The sequence below is a fragment of the Crotalus tigris genome, unplaced genomic scaffold (assembly GCF_016545835.1).
Source record: "Crotalus tigris isolate CLP2741 ecotype Arizona unplaced genomic scaffold, ASM1654583v1 scf7180000017673.840971, whole genome shotgun sequence".
Taxonomy (NCBI): domain Eukaryota; kingdom Metazoa; phylum Chordata; class Lepidosauria; order Squamata; family Viperidae; genus Crotalus; species Crotalus tigris.
The window spans coordinates 385186-410921 of record NW_024096558.1 but is presented as its reverse complement, the minus strand read 5'-3'; the positions used below and the strand labels follow the sequence as shown (position 1 = coordinate 410921).

The 25736-nt window shown below is 40.1% G+C and overlaps 1 protein-coding gene and 1 long non-coding RNA gene across 3 annotated transcripts in view; one reads left to right on the top strand and one right to left on the bottom strand.

Annotated features, from left to right (window-relative positions):
- Positions 1–136: 136 nt before the first annotated feature.
- LOC120305437 lies at positions 137–25736 on the top strand. Of its 2 annotated transcripts, none has more exons than XR_005556043.1 (4): positions 137–257; positions 2362–2430; positions 18293–18368; positions 25681–25736. It is a non-coding gene; the product is annotated as an uncharacterized LOC120305437 (long non-coding RNA). The 2 variants fall into 2 exon arrangements; XR_005556042.1 differs by having other exon boundaries at positions 175–219.
- The window catches only part of VAV1 (vav guanine nucleotide exchange factor 1), a 69267-nt gene continuing 55974 nt past the window's right edge, over positions 12444–25736 (bottom strand). The window contains exons 19-27 of the mRNA XM_039337266.1: positions 23202–23247; positions 21964–22100; positions 19462–19527; positions 19105–19136; positions 18319–18435; positions 16445–16532; positions 15181–15295; positions 13002–13153; positions 12444–12648 (exon numbers count right to left, since the gene is read on the bottom strand). Coding sequence (XP_039193200.1) covers positions 12595–12648; positions 13002–13153; positions 15181–15295; positions 16445–16532; positions 18319–18435; positions 19105–19136; positions 19462–19527; positions 21964–22100; positions 23202–23247 — 807 coding nt within the window. The 3' untranslated portion in view covers positions 12444–12594. The remainder of the gene's footprint in view (positions 12649–13001; positions 13154–15180; positions 15296–16444; positions 16533–18318; positions 18436–19104; positions 19137–19461; positions 19528–21963; positions 22101–23201; positions 23248–25736) is intronic.

The window sequence follows — 25736 nt, the reverse complement described above, 5'->3', positions numbered from 1 at the left end:
GGACGAGTTAAGGTGGAAACGCGCGCTGACTTGCTTTGCCTTCCCAAGTTTCTCTCCCCATCCCCCAACGCCATCAGAGCCGGCTGTGGATGCGCATGCGCATTGCTAGTACCACTGCGGCTGAGGGGAATACGGGGGGAAGGGGCTTTAATCATGTAAATCTGGCAGCCGTTGAAGCAAAGCATTTCGCTTGGCTGCTTCCTTAAGGGCCCCTATCCAGTGAGTTGCCTTTGTTTCCTTAGCCGACTGAAAGCCAGGTATTAAAAGAGGGTTTCGCAGGAAAAAAAAAAGTTCACTTGATCTAGAAGATGAAGAAATAGAAGCGAAGCGAGGATGGCTTGCTAACATTTTGAATGGGGCTTGCTAACATTTTGAATGGTTAATACGAGTAGCGATACGACGTCGGCTTTCGAGAGTCAATAGAAGTTAAATCCCCCAAGGGGTACTAGTTCATGAATGTACAATATCTAGAAGTGTACAGATGTAGGTTAGGGCACATGAAAGGGTATGCTGAAGAATCCTGTCTACCTAAAACACTATGTTTTAATTTCTTGAGGTTAGGCAAATAATGCAGGTGGTGGAGAAAAGCTGTATTGTGTGTATGTGTGTATTTGCAAACAAAAAAGGACTGATTCTAGAATAGAGGCAAAGATAAACTGCTTTCTGCTCTGAGATGAGATAATTGAGATAATTCTACAGAAAATAGCGTTAGAATCCACTTTTCTGCTTCTATAAAAATTCATTTTACAGAAGGGCCTGTTGTTGAAGCTAAAAGTGTCAATTTACCTGACAACAATTTAATCTGAATGTTGGGGGAAAAAACTATGCTCTAAAATAATGGTCCCCAACCTTTTTGGCACCAGGGACTGATTTTGTGAAAGTTTTTCAATGGACTGGGGGGAGGGAGTGGTTTCCTATGCTACCTAGATCCCATGCTCAAGCAGCTGGTTCCTAACAGGCCACAGATGATACCTGTCCACCACCTGGGAGTTGGGGACCCCTGTTCTAAAACACATTTAGAGTTTCTATTTTTTCTTATAACAGAAGCATGTTTCACAAGAAGGTGAATTAATAGTGTTAAAATCTAAATAACATGAATATAAAGCAAGGGTACGATAATAAGCCCCAAGATGCTGAACCACTTGCTCAAAACCCAGTTCTCAGTCATTTGGGATTGCCCGCAGACTCCATATTCTTAGATAATGTAATTTAGCCATCCTGCTCTTTTGTGGATCATCACTATGCACTAAATCTCTTAAATGGACATAAAGCTGCCACATTCTGTGTCCATAGACTCCTCCACTCACCCAGGTGAGACTTTCATCCTTACTTTCATCTGCCCATTTTTTATATTACACTGAATCACTCAGAAGTCTCCAGATCATCTCCATTCTTCTAGCTCTTGTTCTGGAACAGCTTGCCTTCTGAGATGACAGTGGCTTTTACTCCCATGGCCTTTTGGAGGCTTGTAATTTTTTTTTCTATAGAAGGCATGTGGGATATATAAATTATATTTAGTTGAAATCCCATGTTGAGTATATCTGGTTTATTGTGCTGTGGGAAGTCAGCCCCCCCCCCCCGAGAAGGAAATATTAAAAGGGCAGAAAAATAAATTTCCTCAAAGGATCGTAAAGAGGCAGAAAAGCATACCCAGTTTTTCTTAATAGTCCCAGGTCTCCCTCCTCCAAGCCGAAACTAGCCTTGTACAAATGCAGATGTAAACCATACAGGAAGGTTGGAAGCCCCAGCTAGAAAATTAAGAAGACAAAGGCACCTAAAATCTAAATACCCCACCCAAAGTCTAAGACAGGACATAATAGGATTAACACAGAGATACCAAAGGGCACACTCAGACTCAGGTCAAAGTTCATGCCACAGGAAGCAACTCCAAACAAAAGGCTCCAGAGGGTATAAAAACCCACTCCCCACATGTGCTCAACCCTTTTTTTCCTCTTTTCTGCCAGAACCATCTTTCTGTCTGGCTCTTCTCTTCAATAAACTGCAGCCTTCTTTCTAAAGCAGTCACCATGTTGTTTATTGTAGAGATAGAGGTCATGTAGAGTTTGTGTGCAGCACACTGCCTCGGCTCAAATACATGATCTCACCTACATGATCTCACCTAGTTCACATGATCTCACCTAGTTAACACCAAAAGGATGTTGCAGAAAACTGCCCCGGCTGGTGCCCCTTGGCTGGTATATTCCTAAGGATTGGCAGGAGAATCTACCAATACAAATGCTGTTGCTATGCTGTTGCTATGTTAACTTTTGCTGCTTGTAAAAACTGTATAAGAGCAATAAAGACTGCAAAGGTAGTCAGACATCCTTGCACCCTGCAATGACTGGTCTCTAATTACTTCAGTTTATCCCCGGCTTGGACTGAACCAGGATGAAGACTTTTCTTTCAACAGTGCGACCTGAGTAATGTAAGGTAAGACATTTGAACTTTGGTTTTATTTTAAAATTAGATTGGGGGCCTGGGTACTGCTTGTCATAACAAGCTTCTACATTTAAGTTGTGTTTTAAACTTCACAGAATAAAACAGACACTTTCCATTTTACTAGTGGAGTATACTGGGAACCACTGTAAACACAAGCAAGTTGCTCAGTGCCCAAAATGCAATCACATGGCCATAGGAGTGGGGCGGCTATTAGAATTTAGAATCCAAGTTGTAAGTACCTTTTTTGGGATCCGTAATAACTTCTATTTGGGTTGCTAACGATCAATTATTAAGTGAGGGCTACCTATATACAAGGTTGGTCTGCCGAAATATAGTATGAAAGAATGCTCCAAAAACATGCTGATTTCAAAGCTCCTGGTTAAATAAGAACAACTGAAAAACATATTTACAGAAGTTATGCTTTTTTAAAAAGTTGTGACAACAAAAACTCTTTGCAAAATACATTTCATATGGTACAGAAAAGTACAAAATAATTGTTTGAATTTTGCTATCCACATAAATTGATAGAGAAATAAGGCAAAACAGAATATAGCTAAAAAAAATCTAAATATGGGATTTGGTGAAAATGGAAGATAAAATTATCCTATCAATTATCCTATTACTATCATTCTAAGAACATGGTAATTATGTGGTAAAAGGCTGGAGACAAGACAGACAAGATAATATTGCCATTTTTCCTCCCAGTCTGATGAGTTTGCTCCTGCTATGGAAGCAAAATGTCACTATATTAAATGAATTGGGATCCTAGTTGCCCCTGAAATCTAATACTCTTTTTTTTTTAAAATGAGTTTATATTTTAAATGTTTAACTACAAATGTAGTGCTCTGCAACATTTAAAGCTGAGATATACCTGAGAATTGTAAATTATTTACGGTAGATAGATCTGCCACCAAGTCAACTCTCTTGGCTAATTTCTTCACACCTTGTCAAATTGAAACCAGCTCCTTAAGAAGTAGTTGGAACAATTGTTTGGACAAATGCTTGAAGTGCAAGCAAATATAGAGGTGGCCATGATTTCATGAGGTTTCTTGAGATCAACTTATTTTAACTTTGGGGAATTGGAACAAGTTAGTCCAGCTTGTTTTCATTGACTTCTAAAACCAGGAGTAGCATGCAGCTTCGCCAAATGGTTTTAAACATCTTTCTCCTATCTTCAAGCCAATGATCTATTGTCAAACTGCCGGCCCATGGGTCAGATGTGTCAAACCGAAACTGCGCCCACCCCATTGCTGGCAATGGGGGAAAATGTTTCTTTTATATAACTGACACAACATAAAGATGAAGAGTACAATTATAATGTCATTACACATTTATTCGGAATATGATGTTATTTATTTATTTATGAGACTTATATACCGCTTTAAGTGCAAGCACTCTCTAAGCGGTGTACACCAGTAAGCAATGTATGTATATATTTTACATTGCCCCCAACAATCTGGGTCCTCATTTTACCTACCTCGGAAGGATGGAAGGCTGAGTCAACCTTGAGCCGGTGAGATTTGAACTGCTGACCTGCTGAACACAGTCAGCTAAAGTGGCCTGCAGTCATATATAGAATTTAGAGTAAAATTTAAAAGAAAAGAAAAAGAAAGAAGATTTCTTTCTCCCATATTTGGGCTGACAGGGTGCACATTCAAGGTAAAATTTAGAGTATATATAGAAACAGTATTTATTTTAAAAACTGATTGCTTTTCATCCTCCGAAATGAACAAACACTGTTAAGGACATGTCAAGAATATCACATGGCATTTTATAAGTTCTGATTTCTTGGAGGTGAAATCCAGAGATGGGAGGTACCATGTTTCCCCAAAAATAAGACTGGGTCTTATTTTTTTTTGCCCCAAAAGAAGCACCTTGTCTTATTTTGGGGGGATGTCTTACTTCCGGCACTGACAGACCCACCCAGCAGATCCAGTTCTTCTGGGGCCGAAGGAGTGGGTGTGGGGTGGGTGGGGCAGCTCCACACCCTCACCCCTGCCCAACTTGATTTTTAGGTGTGTGCCTTGCCCCAAAACTAGGGCTTATTTGGGAGGCTAGGTCTTATATTAGGCCCAGCCCCAAAAATCAAGCTAGGACTTATTTTCAGGATAGGCCTTACTTTCGGGGAAACATGGTACTTAAGTCTGAATTCACATTTGGCCAATTGGTGCAACTGGAACAATTGTCAGGGTCATCAACTATAGTTGCTTGGAGCTGTTCAAGTCTCAAAGTAGTTTTCAGAATTCTTGGAAAAAGGATGCATGGAGAGAATCATTAATATTTTGTGTGCAACTCTTGAGCAAAGGAACCCATTTTCTAAATCATCCTCTTTTGTCTCTCCACACCTTGTCTAAAGATAGCCTGACTTCCCCTGGTGATGACAACCTTTCATGGTTTAGACACAATTGTCTCCTCCCCATATTTGCAAAAAGGTTTGGCACCTCTTTCAGATACCATTTGCAATCCAAAATGTCAGGGAAACAGTAAAAGTCACCAAATTTAAGGCAGATTCCACTGTGCAATTACCACACAATGCTTTCTTGGAGCTAGGGAATACTGCAAGCAAAGTGTAAGAGTTAGTTCTTACACAGTCAATGAAAAACACAATTAAAACAAATTCAGTGTTGCAGAAACAAAAGAAAGTAAAAACAAAACTAAAAAAAACAGAATCAAGAACTGGGAAACGGGAAAGAAAAAGATATACAAGATGTTTATATATTGTATAAAGTTTCTTAAAGAGAGTAGCCATTATATTTTTGATGAAGGCTTCCTAATTTTCCTCAATAAATGTTACTTATCATAAGTTCTTGTAATCTTGCCTGAATAGTTAAGTTCTGCCTTGGGGTGAAACCTAACACGGATAGTGCCAGGCTGTTTCCCGCAGCTGTTTCCCTAGGTTATTGTGTCCTGCTTTACCAGGCTTGAGATTCCACTTCTTGTAAGCAGCCCAACCTCTAAATCAGGGCTTTTCAACCAGTGGTACCACCTGTGGTACATTGGCACTTGGCAGGTGGTACTCAACCATTCTAGAAAAATGGTAGCGGGGGAGGGGAATGAGCTGAACCGATGGCAGCAGCGCACAAGCCTGAGCGAGAGATGGCTGGAGCTGCAGGGCTGTCAGGGCTCAGTGGAAGCGCCAGGACCAGTGCCAGGCTCCAGCTGATCAGTGCTTCTTCAGGACTGTCAGGGCTCAGTGGAAGCGCCAGGACCAGTGCCAGGCTCCAGCTGATCAGTGCTTCTTCAGGACTGTCAGGGCTCAGTGGAAGCACCAGGATCAGCGTCAGGCTCCAGCTCGAGCTCGGTGCTGATCCTGGCACTTCTGCTGAGCCTAGAAGAAGTGCTGATCAGCTGGAATGTTGCAGCATCCCCGGGGTCTTGTGATTTACATTCAGATGCTTGGCAACTGATTCATATTTATGACGGTCACAGTGTCCCAGGGTCATGTGAAGTGACCAAAATCTGCTGCAACCACTCAGCAGACGGGGGGAATAAAAACCAAACACTCCTCCACCCCACCCCCGCTGCCAATCCTCAACAGAAATGCTCACAACAATGAAAACCTCGGACAGGAGGAAGAGCACGGCCGGGCGGGCAGGCAGGTATCTTGCTCAGCTGTGCCTTGGGGGGCACTTTTTTCAGTGCCACTGTAACTTCGAACAGTCACTAAGCGAACTGTTGTAAGTCGAGGACTACGTGCACTTTATCACTTTTTTCCTTTTTTTGGGGGTTTTTTTTTTTTGGTCATCAAGTTTTTGACACCTTGCTAGGCGACTGGTGGTACTCGGATGTTGCCATATCCTAAAAGTGGTACAATGGGTGAAAAGGTTGAAAAAACCTGCTCTAAATGACTGGCAGAAGCCCATGGTGCAGTAGGCAGGGCATCAAGTAACTTTGTGCCTTATGGGGAGAGATGACATCCTTTCTCTGAGATGGGAGTCACTAGGTGCAACCCATAAGGCTGTTACTGAATGTAAAGCTGGAGCTGAACATGGTTCTTGGTTTCTCCAAATAAAATGGAGAAGAGAGTCCAGAGCATGGTCTGATAGGGCATTGGCATTTGCTTCCACTCAAGTTTGAGAACAATAACTGTATGTCCTAAGAGTTTACTTTGGTAGCAAATCCACAAGCAGAGGTACAACGTTTATGGTAGATTGCCCCCTTCACTATTTTGTGTTAACTATATAGTTTCCGAGCCAAGCCCAAAGTAAGTTCATAGTCTATAGATCACTGTGCCCAACCTATCCCATCCAGAAAATAGCTAAATAAGCCAGCAGTGTTGAAAGAGCACTTATTGACCTGGAGCCACTTGTGCTTCCACTGATGTTTCGAACAACATTATGGATCTGCTCCTGAAGGGTCCGTTTTGAATTCAAAATTTTGAATTAAATTTTGCATATTGAAGGGTCACTGCAGTCCTATCTAAAGCAGTAACCTCTTTGATTTCTGGACAAAGGAAGCCTATGCACATGCTATTTTAGGGGTTTGATTTGTTGAAATTAAATTTCAGGTATTGAACCACAGCATTCTAGAACTGTTGCTCGAAAAATTATTTTTTTGTAGTCTTTCATTGATGACTTTTACTTTGTTCTTGTTGCAAAAGTAATGATACTGGCTTCATTAACAGTGTTTTCACCCATAATCTTTTTTACTGCTTCTGATATATTCCTCTAAACATCATAGCTGCCAAGGCAACAGCTGTTTGCCATGAATAATCAAGTTTTGTAACAGATTGTAATTGATGAAAATTGTGAGATTTTTTTTTAAAAAAATCTTCAATGAGCTATTTAATATTTTTATAATAATACTTATAGCAAAATTATGATCCCATTGATAAATCATGTGTGCTTCAGCTAAGAGTTTGAAAATTTTGATTTTACAGTTTTTATGGGAATTTTCTTCCTTGGAAACGTTATTAGTTTCTAGTATTGCCACTATTATTCTGTATTTTTTCTTTGCATCCCATTAGTGGTGTATAGTCACATAGTCTTCATGGCCCGGGATGGCAAAATATATGATTATTGCACAAAACAGTAACAGACAAAGCGAAAAAGAGAAAAATATTTTAAATGTATATACATATAGTTACAAACAGCACTGCACACATGCTGTAGGTTACCCTATCCAATGTAAGCCATTAGCATTTTTTAAAATTAAGAAATAAAAACTGAGTGACTGCTATATACCACACAAACAGGAACTGAAGAATATAAGGCTGCAGGTCCAGGGAGGACTAAGAGGGATTTTACCCATGGAGTTCAGCAAGTAAATACGATAGGCTGTCAAATTTTCTCTCTGTCAACAGGTTGTTCTTGGCTCAGCTGAAAGCATTAAAAAGGGACAAAAAGAAATTAAAAAGACTTATTTAGACATGAAAATGGATAGAACCAACATTTTGTGGCATGGTTCCAGTTGTATGTGAATACAATCTTAGTTCTATTTGCCATGTTTGAAGAAGTATTCAGAGGATTTGAACAGCAAGTCGGCAGAACCGGTAGCTAATTTTTTGTTGTCCAGGCCCAGAATGGACTGGAAGCAGCATCCACACAGAGAACCGGTTGTTCACATATTTGAATCTCACGACTGGACCTACAGTTTCCTTGACTTTTTTTCTTGTTGTTAATGTGTTGGAAGAAACTTTTTTTATTATCCTTGATTTCTGTTGCAAGTCTTTGTTCATTCTGAGCCTTTGCTTTCCTGATTTCGTCTTTGCTATATACCCCATAATATTCATAACAAGAAGCTAGTTGTGCATAGGTCTAATGGCATCACAATTAAGTTGGTTCATAGCTGGCTTGAGGATTATACTCAAAATGTGCACTTCAAAGGCTTTTCGTTAAATTGGAGAGAGATATGCAGCAGGGTGCCAGAAGGTTCAGTCATGGCCATGGTAATTGTCAATACTTTTATTAATTGAATGGACTTGGTGGAGGGAATGCTGATCACATTTCTTAACAACACAAAATTGAGCTGGATATCCTAGAAAAAATATTGAAAGAGTAGTCATTATTATTCAGTATTTAAATTGAATATGAACTGCCAATGTGATGTGGCTTACAAAAAAAAGCAAATGAAATTTTGGGTTGAATTAATGGGAATATAGTTTTCAAATCATGAAATTAATAGTTTGCATCATGTCTTCTGACTGCTAGTTGGTGTTCATGGATGACCTCTGCTAGTCTTCTGTCTATCTGTCCTATGTAGCAGCTGTTACACTCCTTATACAATATGTTGTAGATGACTCCTGTTTTTTCTTCTGGGACTTACTAAGTCTTCTGGTTTACTTAAGATGTTTTGGAGGACTTTAGTTGCTTTGTGTGCTACGGTGAAGCCATGTGTAGTCTGTTGGTTATTTTTGAGATGTTTTTGATGTATGGCATTGTTAACTTTTTCATAGCTTGTGTTGGTTGTGCTGTAGTGGAGTGAGTGGTCAGGTACTTTTTGATGTGCCTATGTTCAGTAACTCTTTTTTATTTGAATTTATTTTAATTAAAATAATGAAATCTGTTTGAATAAGGAGTCTGTTGGCCACTAGTAGCTATATTGTCAGAGGAGTAAGGTTGTATCTATTCATACAAAGCTCTTACAAGTAGTGAGCTATTTGAGCTAGGACTTCTCTAGTAGGGACTGCAAACAATAGCATAGGAGGCACAGTTGATGACAGTGAAAATGGACTTTGATTCATCATACTGACTAATGCAAAAAGCAGTTTTGACAACTAATGGAGACAAGCCCCTCAGTTATATAGCTGAAAGTGTCAAAATTGCACTGGGAAGGATGATGCTATGGAAAGATTCAAGATGAAAGGATGCCTTTTCATAGAGTAAGCTCAAGAAGAGTTGAGCTCACTTTTTAGACCTGCCCAATTTATCTTCAGCAAAACAAACCAGTTTATCATTACCTGAAACATTAGCTAATGGATATAATAATAAATCAAGATGTACTTTAGAATTATTCAAAGAATACAGCAGTGAAACAGGCTTTTAAGTTTTCATAAACCTAGGGATAGATTGGGGGAGAAGGGTGTTCATGCTTATTTGTGTGCTCCAAAAAGTAACTAATATTAAAAAAAACAACAGAATTTCACAAAGGAATGGAAGAAGCAACATTAGTACTCCCATTGCAAAGTGGAGGACTGGGCCCACAAATCTTTGAACCCCATCTCTTAAGTACTTCTCAAGAAAACTGCAAAGCTTCCCGGAGTTGTTCTGGATAGTGACGTAGGCAGCATATATTTATATTATTTAAATAAATAAATAAATAAATGTGTTCTCAGATTGCATAGATAAGACTCCTAATGAAAAGGTTATGAGAGATAGGGCCAAACAACCTCCTGCCGTTTTATTGAATAGCTTTGCCTCCTTAAGTGCAGTAAGAAGCAATGGGAGATGGTTCCCAAGCCCACCTGGGAAAGTGCACAACTTGGTTTAAATCAGCTACTTACATGAGCTAGCTTAACCTTCTCCAACTTGGGTCTTCCAGATAAATACCGGTACATTGACTGTGCTATTTTGAGGAAAAGAGCCACACTAATTTTGTGGCATAACTTTTTTTGTTTCCTAGAGAAACAAAATGAATGAGAAGAGAGAAATTTGACATGATCACATTTGGCAATATTATAATTATAAATATAAAAATTAAAGGCTATGTTATGCTGCATGTGGGAAACAAAAGGTGCAATGCAGTGACTGTTAACAACTAACAACTGGAAGTTTTTAAGAAGAAACTGGACAGCCATTTGTCTGAAATGGTATAGGGTTTCCTGTCTGAGCAGGGGGTTGGACTAGATGATCTCCAAGGTCCCTTCCAACTTTATTATTATTATTGTTGTTGTTGTTGTTGTTGTTATACTTAGAAAAGTTACTTTAAAGACTTGAAGTCATTCAAAAGAGTTTAGATGACAGATTTTGGGTCATCTAGGCACACACTGATCCAATTTGGCATAAACCAGAATGGAACTCTGCATTGAAAGCCATGTAGAAGGTCTTCTGTTGCAGGAATGTCATTAATACTGCATACATTTTTGATACATAGACTTCAAGTCTCTGCTTAAACTTCCTTGATAAAGGAAAGCCCAAAGCAGTCAGTTCCACTACATAGTGGTTGCCAGCAGAAAGTTCTTTCTAATGTTGAATATTTTCCAAGTGTAATTTCATACTAGAACAACACATATCAGAACAAGGTTTTGCAAAGCTGTTTTCCACAGAAAGAAGACAATTATTCACTGGTTTTATCTGGAAGATCCCAGGAGTTTCAGTGCCACATATAGACTATTTCCTTTGTTATTCATTACAGTAATGAAGAAAAGTCTGAAGAAGTTGCAACCCAGATTTCAGACAAAGCATATTTCTACAGCATTCTACAGTCAGTTTTATGCTGTGAAACCAGCATAAAATGATAATTGTTGGATAATAGTTGCTTCTATTTGTCATGATAAAATATGCTCCTTAATTTAGGAATTGTTCTTCTGAGCAGCATCTATTCTACTGTACCTTCTTAATGCTTTTAAGCAATAAGAGATCTTAAATGTTTCTTGCATAGTATCCCAGAAAAAAGAATTCAGAGGGAATTATAGTTCAGAAAACTATATAAAGTTCTCTAATTCTGAATATCTTCATTAAACCATGTAATCTAGTGCAGGGCTTTTCAACCTTTTCACCCACTGTGCCACTTTTAGGATATGGCAATATCCGAGTACCACCAGTTGCCTAGCAACATGTCAAAAACTTGATGACCCCCACCAAAAGGTAAAAAGTGATAAAGTACAGGTAGTCCTCGACTTACAACAGTTTGCTTAGTGACTGTTTGAAGTTACAATGGCACTGAAAAAAGTGCCCCCCCAAGGCACAGCTGAGCAAGACACCTGTCTGCCCACCCGGCGGCACTCTTCCTCCTGTCCGAGGTTTCCATTGTTGTGAGCATTTCTGCTGAGGATTGGCAGCAGGGGTGGGGGATGTTTGGTTTTTATTTCTCCCGTCTGCTGGGTGGTTGCAGCAGGTTTTGGTCACTTCACATGACCCTGGGACATTGTGACCATCATAAATATGAAGCAGTTGCCAAGCATCTGAATGTAAATCATAAGACCCTGGAGATGCTGCAGTATTCCAGATGATGGGCGCTTCTTCTGGGCTCAGCAGACGTGCCAGGATCAGTGCTGCTTTCCAGCTGATTTGTGCTTCTTTAGGGCTCAGCAGAAGCACCAGGATCAGCGCCGAGCTCCAGCTGGAGCCTGGCGCTGATCCTGGTGCTTCCACTGAGCCCTGACAGCCCCGAAGAAGCACTGATCAGCTGGAAAGCAGCACTGATCCTGGCGCTTCCGCTGAGCCCTGAGAGCGCTGCAGCTTCAGCCATGTCTTGCTCAGGCTTGTACGGTGCTTCCACCGGTTCAGCACATTCCTCTCTCAAGCTACCACTTTTCTAGGATGGTCACGTACCACCTGCCAAGTGCCAATGTACCACAGGTGGTACCCGTACCACTGGTTGAAAAACCCTGATCTAGTGGTATGTATTTTGTGCTAATTCCACTTATTTTCAGGCAAAAGTTTTCCACCCAGTATATTCTCTTTTATTTGCATCTAAACTGAAAATCCTAGAAATTAAACTGAAGATAATCCATGATACATTGGCAACTCAGGAAAAGTGTGTGGTTTATGCAAAGTTGTTTTCCATAGAAAGAAATTATTCCCTGGTTTGATCTGGAAGATCCCAGGAATTTCAATGCCACATATAAACTATTTCCTTTGTTATTTATTACCAGTAATGAAGAAAAGTCTGGAGAAGTTGCAACCCAGATTTCAGACAAAGCATATTTCTGCAGCATTCTACAGTCAGTTGGATAATGGAAAATTTTAAAAAATAAGAACTACATGCTGGAGTATGCAGTTACTATAGATATCCAACCCACTTGTTCTTATGAGTAACTCAGATTTAAAAAAATAGTTTCTGCATTGCGAATTCTTACAGTGTTGTTTCCTCTTTAGAACAGGCACACACACTTTACCAGGATGTTATTACCACAATACCCAGTTTATTAGACAAGAACATGTAATGGGGGGGGGGCAGGATCTGATGGGTGATGAAAAGGCAAGAGAAACAAAGAGAGTTCATAAATAATAGTTTTTGCACATGAGAAAAGGTGCTGCATTCAATGTGGTGATCTCAGCAATATTCTGAATAATCCTCTTCTACATAATTTGCTGGGAACCAGCCAATCTGCAAGGAGAAAATATAGACAAAAACTTATTAGAATCCAATAAACAATGAAAATATTCTAAACTAAGGGAAGAGTCGCTGATCCTTGGTGTTGAAATGTTACTTATTCCTATACTGATGCCAGCATTTTCTAAACTCTAAACTAGCAAATTGTTAACATAGATCTTCATCCGATCATCCAGCAGTAGGAGCCTAAGATTTCCTAATTGAAAGTTGACTTTATAGCAGCAACTTCAGTGGAATACAGTACTCCACAGCAAATAACTAGTAGATCTGTTTGCATATGAATCCAATTTCTACTATAAATTCTGCAGTCAGACAATTCACACTTATATGGATGTGAAGATGCTCACTCGACCATAGATCTCTCCTTTCCACCATCCTGGCTGTCCTTTCTTATTGAGAATCTTTATGATGTCTCCCTCTGACAAGGACAATTCAGTCCGATCTCGTGCACAGAAATTATAGCGAGCCTTGGCTGAACCAAAGTACTTGAGACTTTTTCCTGTCAAAGAAACAGTAGTTTAGTAGTAGTCAGGGCAGAACCGGAGAAGATTCATCGGGTTCCTAGAACTGCAGAAAATCTTAATTGTTCTATGATTCTTATGGCATGACAATAAGAAGGCCAAGTAAAATGCCATCTGAGGATCAATGTATGCCTGCAAAATCTCCACAAGCATGGCTTTTCTCATTTCACTTCTCTGCTACAGATATATTAGCCCACAGCCAACCTTGGCTAATTTCAAAAAGCTAAGCAAGGTCAGATCTGGTTAGTATTTGGATAGGAGACCATCAGGGATATAAGACAGATTGAAAAATTAAAAAAAAAAAAAACTACAGTGGCAAACCTTCTATATTTTTGTCAAGAAAACTATGTAGACATATTCATGAAGTCATCAAGAATTGAACTGGCCTTGAAGACAACTTTTTCTTTGTGATGCAGAATAGCACTTTATCAAATCAGATATTTTGTATAGATTATAGAACAGTGATGGCGAACCTTTTAGCGAGCAAGTGCCCCAAAACCGGCCTCTCCCTGCCATCCTTGCCACCCCCCCGTTCTGCCCCCCATCAGCCCCTGCTCTGCCCCCGCTTCGCCCCTGCCCGCTCCACCCCTGCCCGCAGGGCCTCCCACGGCCTCTACGGCCTGCTGCAGATCACCCAGGTAGCCCAGAAGCGCTATGGCAGCCACGCCTTCCACCTGCATCCCGCAGCATCAACTGCACATGACAGGGCACAAGGGCGGAGTCATGTCCCTGCTGCCCGGCTGCCATGTTCTTGGCTGCACTGTTCTATGTGGGCCATGCCCGGGGGCGACTCTCCTCCAGGGGGGTTGCTGGTGAGGAGGGGGCCGTTGGGGGAGGCTGGAGCGATGGTGCACGTGCCGACAGAGAGGGCTCTGCGTGCCACCTCTGGCACGCGTGCCATAGGTTCGCCACCACTGTTATAGAAGATACTGTGTTTTCCCAAAAATAAGACCTGGTCTTAATTTCTTTTGCTTCCAAAAGAGGCCTTAGTGTTATTTTGGGGGGATGTCTTTTTTTCCCCACTGTCTTGCCTCGCGATGGTGGCACTAACAGCCTATCCAGCAGGAGCGCATGTGACCGCCGCTGGGCCACTTCTGTGGCCTCTTGCTGCCACTTGTGTGCATTGACCCAGGCCTCCATTTCACTGGCAGAACCTTCAGGAGAAGCCTCTGCAGCTCAAAATGGAGCTCTGGGTTGACATGCGTTCCCCCCTCCCCGGCTTCCATTTCACCAGCAGAGGCCTTTTTTGAAGGCCTCTGCCAGCAAAACGAAGGCCGCGGGTGGGGCGATACACATGAGTGGCAGTGAGTGGCCACAGAAGAAGTGGGCTGGTGGTAGCCACGCAAGCTGTTGCTGGGCAGGCTGTCAGTACCGCTGCTGCGAGGCAAGGCAGGTGTTGGGGCATGGGAGGCCTGGCTGAGGTGGTCCCGAGGTAAGCAGGTGTGGGACACATGGATCAGCTCCACCCTGCCCTAGCTTGAATTTTTACATGTGTGCCTTGCCCCACCTCATGGGACAGAGTGAGTGGGGTCTTAACTAGGGCTTATTTTGGTGGTAGGGCTTATATTAGGCATGTAGAAATCCAGCTAGGGCTTATTTTCAGGAAAACACAGTAGTACTCCATTTGTGCTTTCCCCCTTCTCCTTGAGATATAGCAGACTAATGGGTAGAGGAAAAGGCAAATAACCACTGAAGGAAGATAGGAAACTGACTTATGTCTACGAGTTGCTCCCCAGTGTGAAAATTGGCATTGATTGCTATACAGTATATTGGTGAACTCTGAGAACTTCTAAAGAGAGCTTACTTGACTCTCTTCCTCCTAACCAAACTATCTGAACTTCACTGGCTCTTATTCCTTTGAAATGCACTTCCTCCCTCCTGGGAGTCTGGACTACACTCCACCACAGAATACCTGTCCACTATCCCCATCCAAATCTGATAGAGCTTTCCTAGTTAATTCTTGTTCCACGTCAGGTCACTTGAATTTTGAAACTAGATCACATACCAGGTGGCTTGGATCCTATTTTACTTTCTGGCTCTTTGAAAGAAAATTGCAGAACTGTATCAAGGGTCTTAAAGCAATCCTTCAAGGAATTTTCTTGGTAGAACTCCACCAGCTCCTAGGAGTAAAATGGAGAAGTGCTCTTTGAAATAAGGCAACAGTACAAGACGTACATTTGTCATTGGCATGATGTATCCAGCTCATACATATGAGAAAGACATGAAAGGAAAGCACTTATTACCATGTAACACAGCAAGTTAGATCCTGCTCTAAACTTTAATGATCCTTTCCAGAGTTTCTTCCTTGATCTCTGGGTTACAAATAGAGAAATATAAACTGGCTCCGTGGCGGTATAATATTATACCCTGCATGAGAGATGCACAGTGTCTCCACAACTTAGGCTTCATTTTAATAAAGAGTATCCACAGTAGATTGCCAATTAGAATGGAGAAAATACCAATGGAGGGATTTCTGTCATTTGCTAAACTGCTGTACCACCTCTGAACCTTTATTTCAAAAGATGAATCACATTTTTTTGAGGTCATTCATTTATTTGAAATTGGCATAAAGTTGGATTTCTTTTTCCTGCAATTTTGCAGCTAAATAACATCTTGTGGACAGTTTGCATTGTCATTGAAAGGACCTTTCACCTCATCTGTTTCCTGTGGTCAAGCAAACCTCTTTCCTCCCTTCCCTGTAGATGCTTAACTTCCTTTTATCAAGTTGACTACATGAACCTCTAAACCATAATTAGAATTTTTTGGGAAAGTGCCTGCCTATAAAAATATGATATGCTGGTGTTTTAAAAGCACAACAAAGCAATGTTCTCAAGTAGTCAAGATAACATCATTTCTTACAGTCATAACATGGATTGGAGGTACACTCACTTTTAAGCAATTTCTCTTGTAGAGTGCTTTGGTGAGATATTTTTCTCTACTTCAGCATCTGCACTAGTTTGGGACTTGAGGTACTGACTGGCCATTTTTGAGATCTCCTTCAGGTCAGCTGGAGGAAGCATTAATTGGCTCATATTATTATCTACCTACTTCGCTAACCAATTTCAGATAGTTTGGAGGAATGGTGAGAAGAAACAGTGCTGGGGAGAAGGGCCCTGAGTTTATCAAAGGCCCTATTGTTCTAAACAAGTGCTATAATGTTTATGTTCCCTTCAATTTTCCCTCTTATTTCCTCTCTTCCCTTTTTTAATTTCATAAGCTCGTTTTTCACTTGTGCTGCAAAAGTAATGGTGGTGAAGATCAATTCTTACTATAAGTCCTTTGAAGGCTTTCTTCTCTGTAATGCGATACAGCTCCTCCTTGGTCTGGATTTTGATGTGCTTGACTTCGGCATTGAACCTGTAGACGAGAAATACGTATAACAGTAGGTTTCCTTCGAATGATAAGCAATGATAACACAGGTTCATTAAAAACAGATGTACCTTTAAACTGAACAGAATTAAACTGTAGAAGAGGCCAAGGACTCATCTCATTCAAACGCAAATAGATAGCAGCAATAGTCAAGTTGAAAACAAACCAACAATGGCTCTAAAGTCTCTATTTATATTGCTTGAGTTGCATAAAATGGCAGCTCTTTGTTTCAGCAAAAAGCCTAGTCCAAATAAAAAGCCAAGTAAAATCTGGAATCTGTTTGGAATCTGTTTCTTAGCATTTACATATCTTGTCAACTACATCATGAACTGCCTTCTGAATAAGCTGATCAAGCTCCTGCCTGTGGGCCATCATCTTTATGAGTGATGGATAGACCTTGTGTGTGCATTCAAGACCTTGGTATCTGATTTGGAGACTGCTGGTTCTGAAGCTGGAATGCCAGGTTCCAAAACCTCCTCAAGTTCCTGAAAGCTTGATAGGGAGTTCCTCTTTGAGATTCCAATTCTACTGTAGACCTATGTAGGAGGACTGAATCCTGACAGGAAGCTACACAATGTGATTACATTCACTCTGGCTGACTGATACCAAAAACAAAATTTTGAAAATCTGGAATTTTTAAAATTCCACATGTTTGTCTTTTACACCAGGCCTCATGATGGTTCTTTTGTATATCACAAACCCAGCTTGAATCTCAGAGAGAGAAAGTCCAATTCCAACCATGCTAATTCTGCTCCATATGGGGTTCTAGAATAAACATATCTAGAATGGAATAGAGCTGGAAGTGACCTTGGAGATCTTCTAGTCCAGCCCCCCTGCTCAAGCAGGAGAACCGATACCATCTCAGACAAGTGACTGTTTAGCCTCTTCTTAAAAATCTCCAGTGATGGAGCTCCCACGATTTCTGGGGGCAAGCTGTTCCACTGGTTAATTGTCCTCACTGTCAGAAGTTTCTCCTTAATTCCAGGTTTCTTCTCTCCTTGATCAGTTTCCAACCATTATTTCTTGTACTGCCCTCTGGTGTTTTGGAGAATAACATGACCCCCTCTTCTTTGTGGCAGCCCCTCAAATACTGGAATACTGCTATCATGTCTCCCCTATTTCTTCTTTTCAAAGTTCAAAATGGAACCTTTTGCAAACATAGCACATATTGTACCAGAGTTACATTCCCCTCTTCTATAACTGTAGATTAGTGGTTCTCAACCTTTTTAATGCCACGACCCCCAACGGGTCGTAAGTCGAGGATTACTCAATTGGTCGTAAGTCGAGGACTACTCAACTGGGGCAGCACCGTTTGCAGAATGGGACTTTTGGCGGGCTCAGCAGGGCAGAGACAGCCTGGACAATTCCTATTGGCTTTTGAAAGCCAATAGAATTAGACTCTATTCAAGAGAGTCTATTCTATTGGCTTTCAAAAGCCAATAGAATAAAAGGGAGTAGCACAGCTAAGGAAAAGGGGGAAAAAATGGCGGACTGCGTTGTTTGGCGACCCCCGTGAAATGGTTGTTTGACCCCAAATGGGGTCCCGACCCACAGGTTGAGAACCACTGCTGTAGATGGTATGGAGAAAGATAATATGCTGACATCCAAAGAAATGAGTCATGAGATTCTAATGAAAAGCAAATTATAGGAAAAAATACACTGTGTGTTTCTCTGTTCCTATCAATTCTCCTGGCCCCTCTCTCTTCTTCATTATTTTAAACATCCAAATCTACATTTTCTTATTGTAGACAATTCTGACTGGAATTAAACTTACTTGATGCTGATGGCAAATTCAGTTGCATCTTTGATTCTCTGCCGCACCAGGTAAGTTCCATCTGATCGGCTGGCAAGGATTTGTTCTGCTTCTGCCCGCTCCATGGGTCCCGCATACCTGTGTAGGGAGGGTTATTGCTTATTAGCAATACAATGTTCAGTCACTGGGTGTCCCCATACTCCATATAACCATGATGAGACAAGAATGATTCCAAGTGGACAGATCCAGCTATTACCTCTCAATCTAATAGCTATTCCAACTTTCCAATAAAAATGTTTTTTTTTTCAAAAAAGGAAGAAAAAAAGCAGTATGATGGAATTATAGAACGGTTATAAATGGAAGATGTCTTTCTTTGGGCATCTATAACATTCCATGAATGAATCAGGTTGATTGCACTTAAAAAAAAACCTCTGGTTTTAATAATTTGGGAACCACATACAACAAATATTTGACTTTTTCTCAATATGAATATTTATATTCTTATTAAGAAATAAAATTGGGGGCTGGGCAGGAGAACAGGAATGGGCAACTAGCTTCTTCTCCCTCATATAGTCTATTTGACATGGGGAAATGTATTTAATAACAAACATGGAATTTCCCATAGCAAATACTGCATCATATCTATCTGCAGTGTAAAAGTGTACTGAATGCAGTTGAAAATGTAGGCATAGATGCATCCTCAAAGTTGAAACCAGCTTAGGCAAATCAAAAGCATTCATGCTTCATATAACAGCACAGAATGAAAGCATGATTAACAAGATGGTAGAAATCTGAATTAATACTTACCAAAGATAAACTGAGAGATCTGGACGAGGACTCTGGGAAAGAAAAGATATAATTGCTGTTTGCATTTTTCTTGGGGAAAGTTGTGTTGAATGAAAAAGTGAACCATAGAAAAAAAATATTTAAAAACTCTTTTTCCAAAGGGAATTACCATACCAAACCAAAGCCTAGGAACCTTCCCTAGCTCACACCTTTTACCTATATTGGATTAGCCATTCTTTCAAGCGAGGAATGATCAGCTAGGAGACTTAATAACTCCTGCCCAAGTCCTCTTGTATCAAATGGAGTATGCTTACAGACTTTTAAGCAAATACACAAAGAAGTCCAAATCCCAGTACCTCCAGTGATAATGCTACTTACAGAGATATAAGGCTTCACTTTCCTACAAGGGAACCAGCCAACTTCATTGCTTGATGTGTTCCTTCCCTGCAATCCAAATTGAAAGCAAAGGACATGTTCAGATAGAGTTTTTTCAAGTGTAATTTTCAGTTTATTAGTAATATGATGGAAAAAATTACAATAGATTATTTTGTTAGAACTAGAAGGTTATATTGAAATGTCCTGAATCGTTTTGCCAGATTCGTTCACTTGATAAGTCTGCCATTAAAATAGATAAGCTAGCTGGCTTTTGATGTCAGATTTAGTATACTTGAACAGGTAATTGAACTCTGACTAATCTCACTTCCAGACCAAGCAAAGAGAGACAACTTTTCTGGGGTAATAGCAAACCTAGAGATGGTGAAAAGCAAGCAGATTAAAAAAAAATCTCAAAACACTGCTCATTTGAGCCTTTCCCTTTGGTACTCTGGTATGTCAGTGATCGTTTAAAGCAACATGTGCTCTTCAAATGTACATATTGGACTAAATTTCCACCATCTCCAGCCAGCTTGATTGCCTAAATTATAATAGAGGAACTATGTAGAAGAAGGTTGATAGAAAGGACCAATGAGGAAGGTTGAAACCTTCTCCTCTACGGCTGTCCTCTCCTCCAGGCAGCATTCTCTAAGAGCTCATCATCATGACCAGGGCACAAAAAGTCTCACAAAATGTTCTGAAGGATCCTATCCTCATGATGTTGCCATCTTCTCATCCTGAGCCCATGACATAGTTTTATTTAGTTCTTAGATGTTTCATTTTTAATGTTTTTCCTTTTCTTCCAACACAAATGTTGCTGAATGTATTTATTTTATTAATCAAATTTGTATAGCTGTGCATCTCACCAAAAGCAACTCTGAGCAACACACAACAAGCAAATTAAGACAACAGATATAAAAATATCTAAAAATCACATTAAAGATAGTATAAAAATAGAACAGACAGTCTATGATGTTTCGTTGATGATGTAGCTGATGACACAGTCAAGGACAGGGGTCTACCTAACTCCCATTGGCTCTTGAATTGTATTGATAGGAAGACCAGATAGTTGCATAATGCCTGACAGTGCTTTCCAAAGCCCTTTCCCCCCACCACATCTGCAGCCCTCTTTTTCAGTTAGGCTAATAGAAATTTCTCAAGAGCTGGTCCCTTCTTCTGCCCCTTTGCCTTCTCCACCCCTATCATCCAAAACATACTGAAAGGAATTTCTTGTGAAATTAACTAGAGAGGACAAATCTGATCAGTTCTGTATCATTAATAAAATTATTACTTTTTCTTTGTCCCTTCTCCCTAAATGCCAATCTGCTTGAACACAGAGAAAAAAAATCCTGAATTCTCCTCCCATCTCCAAGATATTACCTTTTAGAATTACAGGAGGTGCCTTTAAATGCAGTGATCTTTGGTTTTGAGGACGTCTCTGTTTTAAATTTTCAATTCAGCATGAAGAAAGAAAAAAGGCATGTATGTGCACCATGCAAATAAAAAGGACAGAACTAATACTTGTTGAGACTGACCTTTTGCCCTGTTGCAATCAACCCAGTTTATTTCTAAATTATTGCCCTTCTCAAAAATGCTTTTCAAACCACAGATTTATCATATTAAAAATGGTTAACAGATACAAGAAGGCACTGCTTAGTGAAGTAGGAGATCTCCTTCCCACATCACTTTGCAACTCCTTAATGTATGTCAGTTGTTTTGTGGACTACTTCTATACATCAGTTTAGCGTTATTCCATAATACTGCTCTTCCCGTATCCTGTGTCCTTTAATACCATGCCCAAAATGAGACAAGACCATCAGCTAATAGTTGCCCTTCCCTTGAGTGTATTCATGAGAACACAAAATCAGAACATTCAAAACTTAATTTCATCTTCTCCGAAATCCCATGCGGATATTTGTTCTACTGGCAGGTGACAATGGGAAGAAAACAAAACTAAGGGAATCCTCCAATTGTTTTTCTAAACTTGTCCAACATTAAATCTGTAAGGACAGCACATTGGTCTTCTTCTTGAAGATGAAAAATACTTGGCCGTAAGAGCTATGCAATTTATATTGGTCTATTTCTTCTGTGGACTCAAGACTGAAAGAATGCATACATACTTATGCAACTAGGACAAAGGATCCAAAGCTAACTTGGGTGAAAACAGTTGCTGTCAAATCACTGTAATAAACCTTTCCATTCTAGTGTTCCTTTTGGCATTTTGTATTTTAATATGGTAGACACGATTTTAAAGATTCAAGGTGCCTTTCATAATATACAAACTGAATTTTAAACAGTAAATACTTCAGTATTCAAGATGAAGTACCACTCCAGTTTAATTTAAGGTGGATGTATTCAGCTAAGTTGGGATGAACCAATTTATATACTTCCTTTAGGGACAATTTTATATAAAAGATATGCACCTGCAGTGTCATCTTGGTTTCACCTCCATTGCCTGATGGTGCCACTCCTAGGCTGCCCTTGGATAGTCCTGGGAATGATATTTACCTGCCACCACAGCTGCTCTGCCTCAGCTTTGTTCAGTTCCACAATGTCCCCTACGTTGAGCCTCAGAGGTGGACCAAATGCTACTGGCGGAGGAGGGACTCCATAATACTCCTGGCAGACTTCCAGTTTGGGCAACCCTGGAGAGTGAAAAAATAATTGCAATTGAATTGTGTCTGAAACAAACCAATTTCTCATTTTTTTGCACATTCCATACACATGAGCATTTTCAAATAATTAAAAAGAACAAGTAGGCAATGAAAATAGTACATTTATTGGCTGTGTTCAACTGGGCTAACTGGATCATTATTTCCCAACATCAAGTTTCTCTATCTCCATGTATAGAGTCTGTGGGAATTGAACAGCATATACTTCTAGTATTATTTTGGTTAGTTGCAAGTCAGCCAGATGTTTAGACTTGATTTAGCATTTTTATCTGCTTATCAAGTCCTTCCCAAGAACCTGGGATAGGGTTGTTTGATGGTGTTAAAGGCATCACCACAGGATGTAAGCTGTCCAATAGAGCTGCCTTTTGCAATTGATTGTTGGAAAATTTGCCAATGCTGATGATGTTCAAATAGTGCTCCAGATGTTTTGAAATTGCATCCAAGATCTCTATTATATTGATACTATATTTGCCTTTTTTGCCATGTTCATTTTACTTCTATTTGTAGGTCTTTGTAGTTTGTTATCATCTCCTGTTCTTTTGTCTTCTATTCTGCTGTCTCCAGGTACTGCAATGTCCACTCTTCAGATTTTTTTTTTTTTTTGTCTTTTTTATAGGCAATTATTAAGTCTGGGGTGTTATATTACAAGTGCTTCTCTGTTTGAATGCTAAAATTCCAAAGCACTTTAGCTTCTTCATTTTCTATTGATTTGCTAATTTTGTGGTCCCGCCAGTTCTTGCTTGCAGTTCTGAAGCAGCAAAATAAAAAGAATGCCATCAATGGGATGGAGAACAGATAACACAACAAGAACCTTTCCACTTTTTAATAATGGCAAAACCAAAGATGAAACAAAAGATAGGGGAGGAGAATCTCACTGGAATTGCTCTTAATGATTTCTGAGCTGAACCTAACAGATCTATATATCATGTCTTCTATATGGCCCAACTTTATTTAATTTCCTTTAGGAATTTCTATCAGTTATGATTCCCATTGCCATGACAACTAAATATCATTCTTCTGTGTTCTTCACTATCATCCTGTAGACTAACTGCCAGGATAAAAACAGTAACTTACCTAGATCTGTTTTGTCTCTTTCCATTGTGTGTCTGTTGGATTTATTCTGCACAAAAAATATAGAAAAAAGGTCCAAACAGTAAAAATGGAGTCATAAATCTAGAAAAATGCCCTACATGGAGGTTGCTTCTATGTGATTCATTAACTTTACCCAATGTACAAATTTTAAGTTACAGTCATCTGCTAACAATGGCTTGCAGACCTTTCTTATTCTCTGTTCTTGCCTGTTTTGCTGTGGTGACATGTAATATTTAAAAATACACTTTTCGGGAGGAAGATTCTATAATTAGCACGAAGGCAAATATCTTCAAAGAAGCTGAACTGTAAAATAAGGGTTCATATCTTTTCCAGAATGGAGGTAAAGATCTAACTATGGAATGATGAAAGTTAGCCCAGAAGGAAATATTAAAAAGGGCAGAAAAATATATTTTTCTTCAAAAGGACTTTTTAAAACCAAACTTGGCCCCAAATCTATCTCTCTGCCCCAAGCAAGAGCCAGGCCCATACAAATGCAAATGTAAAACCATCAGAAAGTTGGAGCCAGAGCAATCAAGAAGACAAAAGAGAAGATCTGCATACCCCACCCAAACTCTAGGAGTCAGCCCCATCACCTGGGAAGCAGGATATGATAACAGAATTAAACCACAGATATCAAGGCCTAGACAAACACTCAGAAACAGTCTCAAGGTTCATGCCACAGGAACAGGAAACTATTCCAAACAAAAGGCTAGAGGGGGTATAAAACCTACTGCCCATGTGCTCAATCTCTCCATTTGCTCTCTTCTTCTCTCCTCTGCACTTTCCTGAAGACCATCTTTCTGCAATAAACTGTAACCTTCTTCCCAAAGCAGTCACCATGTTTGCTTATTTATTCCCGGCTTGGATGAACCAGGATGAAGACCTTACTTCTAACAATTTGGCACCCCGAGATGGGACTCCAAGCTAACCTCTCCAATGGACTGAGACTGGTAAGCCCCATCTTGCCGGCAGCAGACCCCCTTGTGTCTGTGGATGGGTCTCCCAGGCCTTGCCCATGTGGAGCTAGGGTAGTAAAGGGAGTTTTGAGAGTTTGAGCTCAAGGGCTGCTTTGGAAAGAAGGTGAAGGTGAGTACCTCTAAATTTTAAGTTTAAAGCCCAGGGGAACAAAGAAAATGTGTGTATTTCTGTTTGTGTGAGTGAGAAGATCTTTTTTTCCCCAATCACAATTGGATTTTGCTCCTTCTGGTCTTTCCTAGCCGCAGAAAGGATCTGTTTAATTGGCAGAACCTGGACAGCATGGGGGTTGGCCAGAGCACAGAACCTTTTGTTAGGGAAAAGGGAGAGACTGTGTGAAAATGAAATGGAATGAGTGAATGAAAGAATTGGATTTGGGCAACTAGCTGGTAAGGCCCTGTAAGCAATGCAAAGTTAGGAAAGAAGTCTTGCAAGGAGACTTCGACTGTGTAGTGCCCTTTAGGTTTGGAAAGAAGTCTCACAAGGAGACTTCGACTGTTTGGAAAGAAGTCTCACAAGGAGACTTCGACTGTGTAGTGTATGAAAGAAAAATAGACTTTGCTTAGGGCCTTGCTGGGAAACCAATTTGTCTAAATAAAGGTACTTAAAAGGGAAAATAAGAAATAGTGATTCTCTCTCTCTCTATCTCTCTCTCTCTTCTCTATGCAACCATGTGGTATGTTTAAAATGTGTGCCTTCCCTAACTTGAGTTATCTGAAATTTATGGTGGGAATGACTAGGATGTGTAAAACTAAGACTTCTGTTCTCTTGTCTTTGTGTATATATGTTTGTCAAAGTCTGTGCGTGAGAGGTAAATGTGACTGTTAACTGTTTCAAATCCAAAGGAAAAAGAATTTTAAATTCTGCTAGAAATTCTGCTTAAAATAAGCCACAAAAAGGAAATACCTCACTCTGTTTGTCTGGCCAACAAACAGAGTGAAGAAAAAAGTTGTGTTTGTTTGTTTGTTTGTTTGTTTTCCTCTTTCTCTCTGTGTACGCTCAAGAACAGCCTTAAGTTACCAGGAGGGATTGTTTTAAGTTTATCTGTTGGAAAAGTTTCACTTGCATTCACTGTATGTGTTTTATCTATCTTTTTCCTGAAAAATGTGTGTCTATCTACAAGAGCCTTTTGAAACTCAAGTCTGCTTGTGTGGGGAAATAATTTCCTTAAGTTACTTTTCGTATCCTATCACTTATTGGTGATGCTACTATGAAACTTTTCTTATCCCAAATATATAAGCATTTCTCAATCTCTAAAACGATATGGTCTATTTTAGAATAAATGTTCTCCTACCCTTGGCAAGTTGCACATCTCAAAATATTAGGCTTTTAAAATTATTTGGAGTTTTCAGCATTTTCAAACTGCCTGCAAGCTACCCCCCTTCCAATTCTTTTCTTGACCTTTGTTCTCCATACCTTTTGTCTGCCTCTCCTGGTAGAGTCCACCCAGAAAGGGCGGGGGAGACCTTGTTCTTGTATCTTTCAGCCCTGAAACCTTCTCCCAAGCCTTTGGAAGCAGAACACACAGACCCAGATGCTGCC